This window comes from Hemibagrus wyckioides, linkage group LG28, assembly GCF_019097595.1.
Source record: "Hemibagrus wyckioides isolate EC202008001 linkage group LG28, SWU_Hwy_1.0, whole genome shotgun sequence".
Classification (NCBI taxonomy): domain Eukaryota; kingdom Metazoa; phylum Chordata; class Actinopteri; order Siluriformes; family Bagridae; genus Hemibagrus; species Hemibagrus wyckioides.
Window position 1 is genome coordinate 10,081,119 of NC_080737.1, and position 7,722 is coordinate 10,088,840.

Below are 7,722 nucleotides of genomic sequence, written 5' to 3' on the forward strand. Positions count from 1 at the left end.
GACATTAATACTCCATTGTAGCATTGTTCTCAGCAGTTAATTCCTTTATCAGCCCAGATTTTAACATGTGTATCCTGAAAACATTTTGGAAGCAGTTTGTTGCCCCATATTGGAGACTTTGGGGAAAGCATCTCCTTTCCTTACTGTCATTTATTGTTTTGTTTGATTTACCCTACCAGTTATATAGCCTCTCCATGAGATGTTTTCTGTTGGTTTCTAATATTTCTATTTTAAGCCATGAGGGGAAAGGATAGCTTCCAAAAGTCTGGGCCAGATATCTCGAATTTGCTGCTACAAGTGCATTTAGAAATTTGATTTTTAGGGTCTACCTGGTTATAGTCTAATGCCAATTTGAAGGGATTGAGATATATAGATATATAATTTAGCACCTGATATTACACAATAGTGCTGTAACACACACAGTTCATATAAGCTTTCTGCTTTTTCTATTCTAAACTCCTGCCGTTTGGTGGCTGTGACAAACATCCTGTACAGCAATTGATTTATTTTACATTTTCAGGGACAGCAGTTAGTTTAAAATAAAAGTTTCTTTAACAGTGGAAATTGAGTCTCACATTATTTAAATTTTATTCACACACAAAACATTAATGTTGAACATGGTGACCTCGGCCCCTATAAAACATTAAAGAAAGTAAGACATCTTTTTTTATATACATGTTTAGTTTAGTAGCCTACTATTCTTTTTGGCAGAATTTATCATTATAATCAACTTAATTATTTCCTGGATTTTGTATCACCATAGTCCCTAAATGTATGTAAATGCAGGAAATGGGATTCAAATCGAAAACACACTTATCAAACCAAAGTTGCACCCTTGAGTAAAAACAAAATTACCGTTTAAAAAAAAAAAACAGTCCTTGTGTTTATTAACTAAAAATAATACAAACTACACAACCTAAGCAACATAACATGTAATAAACTCAAATACCTGAATGTATCACTTAAAACAAAGGCTCAAGTATGACGTCCAAATGACGTAGATGTAACCAGATGGACTAGTTCATTTAGTGCTAGATACTTATTTGGTTTAATCCACGTCTCTGGGGAGGTATACACAGCCACAATAACAGTGAGCTCCATTAAGGCTCATCCTCTCTTTTTAAACATACTTAGAATATGCAAAACTTACTTTTGTGGATTCTTCCTAGGTTTTTAGCCCTATTTGCACAATATTAATGTTGTATTATATGCAACATTTTAAAATTTGTAATAATATGGCCAAACAATCTGCTTGTGTATCCTCGAAACTAATTCAGTTTTATTGTACAGTACCTGTCCTGTACCATGCCCCCTCAATAAAATATTAATAATTCAGTTATTAATCGTATTTTGTAAATAGTAATAGTAAAATAGTAAATCAGTGAAGCTCAAGCAAAAGTAGCTTTATATATATTAGATGATTGATACAAATTTGGGTCCTGTGATGGACTGGCGACCTGTCCAGGGTGTACCCCTGCCTCTCACCCTATGTGCGCTGGGATAGGCTCCAGCAGACCCCCGTGACCCTAATTAGGAATAAGCGGGTATAGACAGTGGATGGATGATACAAATTTGGGGCATGGTCATAAAAAGGGGCTACAGTCAAATAACTCATGGTGAAATTTGGTGTGCTGTATTTCCTTGGAAGTCTATAGCTAGATTTTTGATGCCGATATAATTACTTAAAAAAAAACATGGGCTCCATTAGCCAGTTAGTGTTTCGCAAGTATTTGACAGGGTTAGCACTGAACTTCTAGAAACTGAAATGGCAGGTTCTGGGAAGGACTATTTGCTGTCTCATGTAGTCTCACTCAAACTGGCAACTGGGACGTTTGTAAAAGCAAGCATATTTCTTTAAAAAATTGTGTATAGTCAAATTTATTTCTGAACTGACACTTTTTAATCTATTTTTCCCCCATTTGCTGGTTTTCTAAATAAAATTAAAATGTTTTGATGTAAAATTAATTTCTGGATGAGTAAAAAGTGCTTAAGGTATTTGTATGGTTATGAAACTAAATCAATTTTCATATTTGCTCCATCATATGGAATCTTTTTTACTTAAACTTAGCAGATGACTGGAGGCTCTTCTTGAACCCATTTCACACGTGCACTGCCTGTATCTTTTTTATACAGAACATACCTTGGTGGTCCAACAGTCTATCTTGGCCTCTTTTTAGAAGGTTTTGGTGGTCAAAGCGGTATAAACTTGACCTAACAAGAGAAATTGAAGAAATTACATTTGTCCTGGTTGCTGTTCAGTGTTATAATAGTAAAAATGCAATCAGTTTAATTATTTTACAAGCTAGCACAATTATAAAGTTATTATTTTCGGGTATTAATATTTTTCACAATGTTCATTGTGTGAAACACATGCACTGGGAACAAGGAGTTGGATTATAGGAGTCAAATGAACTGTATACCATAAATAACAAGGCTGAACAACAAGGCTAACCATGAACATTAGCAATTATGCACTTGTAAAACAAGTAAAAAAGACCTGCAAACCTATACAAAGTATACCCATGTACTTGCCTCAACACGTTTATACCTTTAGGATGAATAAGAATGCTGCCTAAACCAGGCCTTTTTGTTCTTGTCCAACAACAGCTATGGTGGCAAATATATGCCAAAAATCAGTGCACAGTATTTGAAGCTCATATGTGTGGTAAATTAAAACTGCAAGAGGAAAATAGATGTACACATGTAGAAAGGGTAGAACTCTTGTTCTCGTTTTGAACCCTCTTGCTAGGCTAGCTAGTAAACTGGTAGAACACTTCCTGAAACACAGTTATTATCTGAAACAGAAACAGCTGTGTAGGAGGCTGGGTGAGGAACAGCCAAACTCTACTACTAAGGTGAGGTTGTGGAAGACATGTCACTGGTCATACACCATGGCAAAAGTGAGCACAGCAAAAAGACACAAGGTAGTTATACTGCGTCAGCAATGTCTCTCTCAGACAGAGTTCAAAGCAGGGTTTCAAGATGTGCTGTTCAAGCTCTTTTTAAAAAGCACAAAAAACCAGCACTGTCATTAGCAAAGAACTGGCAGAAACCAGTGGGACCTATGTCCCAGGTACACCTATGTATTGTCTGGAGACATGTGGCCAAAAGTGGTCTGCATAGAAGAATTGCAGACAAAAAGCCATATCTCCGACGTGGAAGCAAGGCTAAGCGACTCAACTATGGATGAAAACATAGGAAATGGGGTGCAGAAAAATGGCAAGCATGGTCGAGGTTCCTTGCAAGTTTGGGGCTGCATTTTTGCAAGTGGAGTTGGAGATTTGGTCAGGATTAATGGCGTCCTCAGTGCTGAGAAATAGAAGCAGATATTTATCCATCATGTAGTACCATTAGGGAGGTGGAGGTGTCTGATTGGCCCCAAATTTATTCTGCAGAAGGACAGTGGCCGCAAACATACAGCCAATGACATTAAGAAATATCTTCAGCTTAGAGGAGAAGAAGAAGGAGTCCTAAAAGTGGGCTGGTTTGGCCACCACAGAGCCCTGATCTCAACATCATTGAGTCTGTCTGGGATTACATGAAGAGACAGAAGGATTTGAGGCAGCCTACATCCACAGATCTGTGGTTAGTTCTCCAAGAGCCTACCTGCCTAGTTTCCTTCAAAAACTGTGTGCAAGTGTACCTAGAAGAATTTATGCTTTTTTGTAGGCTTTGGATTACTCTGTTCTGGATTATTCTGTTTATTTACTGTTTATTTACTTTTAATTTTGTTAATATAAACTTTGTGAATTTCCCATAGGGAGATACAGCTCTGAAAGTGATGTGTGGAGTTATGGGATCCTGCTGTGGGAGACATTTAGCCTGGGAGTATGTCCTTACCCAGGCATGACCAACCAGCAAGCCCGTGAGCAGGTTGAAAAAGGTATAAACCCCTATCAGTGTTAACATGAGCACATCCAACAGACACCCATACATACTAACGCTTATTTTCACTAGGTGACATTCTTATAAATATTTATTTTACAACTAGTATAATTCTGATCAAAATTGTTAACATGAATGCAGGTTACAGAATGTTGTGTCCACAAAAGTGCCCAGATGAGGTCTACAAGATAATGCAGAGGTGCTGGGATTACAAACCTGAAAATCGTCCAAAGTTTGCTGAAATCCTTCGGGACCTCTCTTCAGTCAGGAAAAAATAACTCCAAATTAGATTATGGCCAAAAGGCTGAAGCCATACATGTGATCTCTTCCTTATTCACAAAGTGAAAGATCTTTTTCCCCTCATGTCCATTGCTACATAAGATACTATTTTGCACATTTCCTGTCACATGAAAGAATGAATTGCTGATGCAAGATCTGTTTATGAGCCAATGTCAAGGAGCTAGATATTGGCTTTTCATGTTTAAAAAAAAAAAAAAAAAGTCAGTATTTCTAACACGTACTGTACATTTCTAACTGCAGACACATATTGAATATAGGAATGGGAATTCAATGTTGGAGAATTTTTATGTGAAAGTCACATTCCACCTTTTGATTCCTACATGTTGATAACAATGACACCTGAGATAAAACAAGGTTGACCAGTTGTTTTGTATTTATATGACCAAAATCTTTGCCACACCCTGTCTTTGCTTTTCTTTGGGCTTTTTATTTTGTCATAACTCATACAAACCCACTTCAGAGTATTTTAGCTTCAGAAACATAGATTTAGGATTATGTGGTTATGAATCAATTTATAACCCAGATTGCATTCAGGACTATTTGTTTAAGGATTCATTTAAAAATGGTTTGTATTACTTTGCTACATGTAATTCATGGAACATGTAAGAACAAAATGTTTAAACTCAGCAGACTGGCCTATCATTAAACACACTCACATTCACATTAAATCCAGTCATTCTTTGTCACTTTGTGATTCAGTGATAACTTTTCTGCTTCATTAATGGTTCATTGTTTTAGAGACTGCATAGGCTTCTAAGCAAATAGGGGATCCAAATGTTACATTCCTATGTGTGTATTTTAGTTTAAAGGGCTGTGAATTATCAGCCAAAGCCTCAAATAATTTATGTGTGAACTTTCAGTTTGTAATTATTGTTTTATGCGTGTGTTTTGAACTTGGAAAGTATTTGAGGCACATTTAACTTCAGTATTTTACATGAAACACAATTACCTGAAATTATCCATTATGTATTGGGAAAAACTTAAATACCCATTGTGGTTTATTTTTCTAATTCTCTCTTCTGATCATTCATCTCGGCTGCTTCAACAGTGCCTTACAAATGATTTCCACTGAATCAGAAATAAAGGAAATTGTTACTTTTATAAGGTGTACTCTGACCACATTCATTTTGTATTTTGTAAATACTGTTGTAGATTCTATAATGTAATGATATTGTAGGTCTTTTTGCGCAAATCATAGTGAATTGAACGTGTAAATGACTTTAGTTCTTGCGTGGCCAGTCATCACTGTGTTCTCATATAATAAAAACATTTGCACGTTTGAAATATGTAAAATCATCCTGGTGTCAATTGTAGTGTTTTGTTTGAAAGGGTTGGCAGTCTTGTGAAATGCCTGTACTGACTGATCCAAACTCTTGAGAGAGTATATATCACTCAGCATTGATTCATTAATGTACTCATTCAGGTTCCTCCATCACATTATAGAAATATTACCAATGGTTTCTGGTCAAATGTGGTGACCTTGCATTGTTAAATCTACTGCTGCGTAAGGTATTTTCTATTCCCCTAAATATTATATTCATATAACAGACATTTTATTTATTTCAAATAAGTTCTTTTGATAAGTTCTATTCCTTAAATCTTCCTATTTTTATATTATTCAACACCTGCTGTTACTGTATTTTACATAGTATATTTTTACTCACTACACTGACCTACCTGTTTTCTAACCTTGTTGCACTTAATATTCCAGCTGTAGTGAAATGCCAGTTGTTACAGTGCTGTACAAAATCATAATGCTAATAATAATTATTATTATTATTATAAAATAAATTTTCAAGATCTAGTTTTAGGCTTTGTTGTAATGTTATGTACGGGAATTACATGTTTGTGTTGTGTATTTAATCATATGTTACTGGTATTGCCATTTATTATCCTGTGTAGAAAAATTTTCAAGGATTTATGTAGCTTGAGTATTTTCTCATAACAGACCTTTTTGAATTTTGACATTTTGATTGCATCTTTGGCCATGTAGGAAAATATTCCATTGCCAAAAATTCATATAAAGCTAATGGTAGGACAGTCGGCAAGCACAATAAATCTTAGATGGAAAATGCAATGTTTTGGTTTTTAAATTATGTAAAATAAAGTAACTACTAAATGCATATGCTGTATATTTGAATTTGTCAGCACCTGTACAAAAGGTTGTTTTTTTTTTTTTAAATAAATATTTTAATTGCTAAAAACTAATATAGATTATTAAATACTCTAAAATATTATTCTGATCATTCTGGCATATGTATACACTAGATGGCCAAAAGTATGTGGACATTTGACCATCACACCCATATTTGAGCATTACCACAAAGCTAAGTTGGATATTTAGAATGTTTTTGTATGCTTAACTGAAGTTCATGTCCAGTTTGCAGTCTTTTGAGTGACCAGAAATAAAAAAAGATTGATATTTGATAGATAAACCAGCGTTCTACTATTTTGCTCACCTTTTACATATCTAGCACAATTGTGGAATACCATACTAAACACCACTCAGCACCATAGAGTTCTTATTACACCTAGTGGTCACCAATGTTCACTGCACTAATAGTGCTAATTGGGAAAGAACAGTTTATTAGGGCTTGCCAGGGTTCTATTTTTTACACAAAATTAGTTTAATTTAAAAATACTCTGCAACCAATATCTATAGTGAATCATCAGAATGATCAGTCTAATAAATGAGGTTATGTTAATATTGCCATCCTACCTCACCAAAATCTATGGTCATGTACCACTTTTGGACTTCAGAGAATTATTTTTGCACATACTGTAAGAAACTGTCTATAAATACCGTGAAATTTATTTACATTTGTTTAACTGACAGATCTGAGAATCAGACTGGGGAAAAGGGTAGGAAAATATCAAACAAATCGAACAATTTGTCTGCCCAATTGTGATGGAAAGTATTTAGACATGATGTAAGGTATCAGTTTAAGCTTTCATATTCCTTGTCTTTTTTGCTTGACCTGATGACTGTTTTAAGGATGGTTTTCACTGCCAAGCACTTCATATCTAACCCTATATCTAATTTCCATCATAAACTATTTTGACCATTTCTTATAAAAATTTATCCATACTTAGTCTTAGAGAAAATGTTTCTCCATATCAAACATATACTTTACAATCGCTATCTGCTCTTCTTTTGTTGGTGGATTCTTATCCAGCAATTTCCTGGTTATTGCTTTTTTCTAACTGATTTTAATGCTCAAGACAAGTACCTTGTCAGATTGTTATTGGTTAATAACAATCTGGGAAGGTACTTGTCTTGAGCATTAAAATCAGTTGGTATGTTTCCTAAATATATGGAACCAAAGTAATGATCAATCTCAAAACCCAGCTTTGATTCTATTTCAGTGACCACCATTAACCAGTAAGATTAGATTGCTAGACAGTTCCAAATGCTTGTAATGCTTCTCTTATCAAATTCTGTGAAACAATATTATGATCACCTTGATTCCTAGCTCCTACTTTTAATTTGTTATTTATGCTATTTTTGCATAAATTAACAAATTTAACAAAATATTT

The 7,722-nt window shown here is 34.7% G+C and overlaps 1 protein-coding gene across 3 annotated transcripts in view; it reads left to right on the forward strand.

Moving 5' to 3' along the window:
- The window catches only part of fer (fer (fps/fes related) tyrosine kinase), a 36,831-nt gene extending 31,350 nt beyond the window's left edge, over positions 1 to 5,481 (forward strand). For all 3 annotated transcript variants that reach the window (XM_058382487.1, XM_058382489.1, XM_058382488.1), the window contains exons 18-19: positions 3,761 to 3,883; positions 4,027 to 5,481. In XM_058382487.1, the coding sequence (XP_058238470.1) occupies positions 3,761 to 3,883; positions 4,027 to 4,163 (260 nt within the window). In that variant the 3' untranslated portion in view covers positions 4,164 to 5,481. The remainder of the gene's footprint in view (positions 1 to 3,760; positions 3,884 to 4,026) is intronic.
- Positions 5,482 to 7,722: the final 2,241 nt, after the last annotated feature.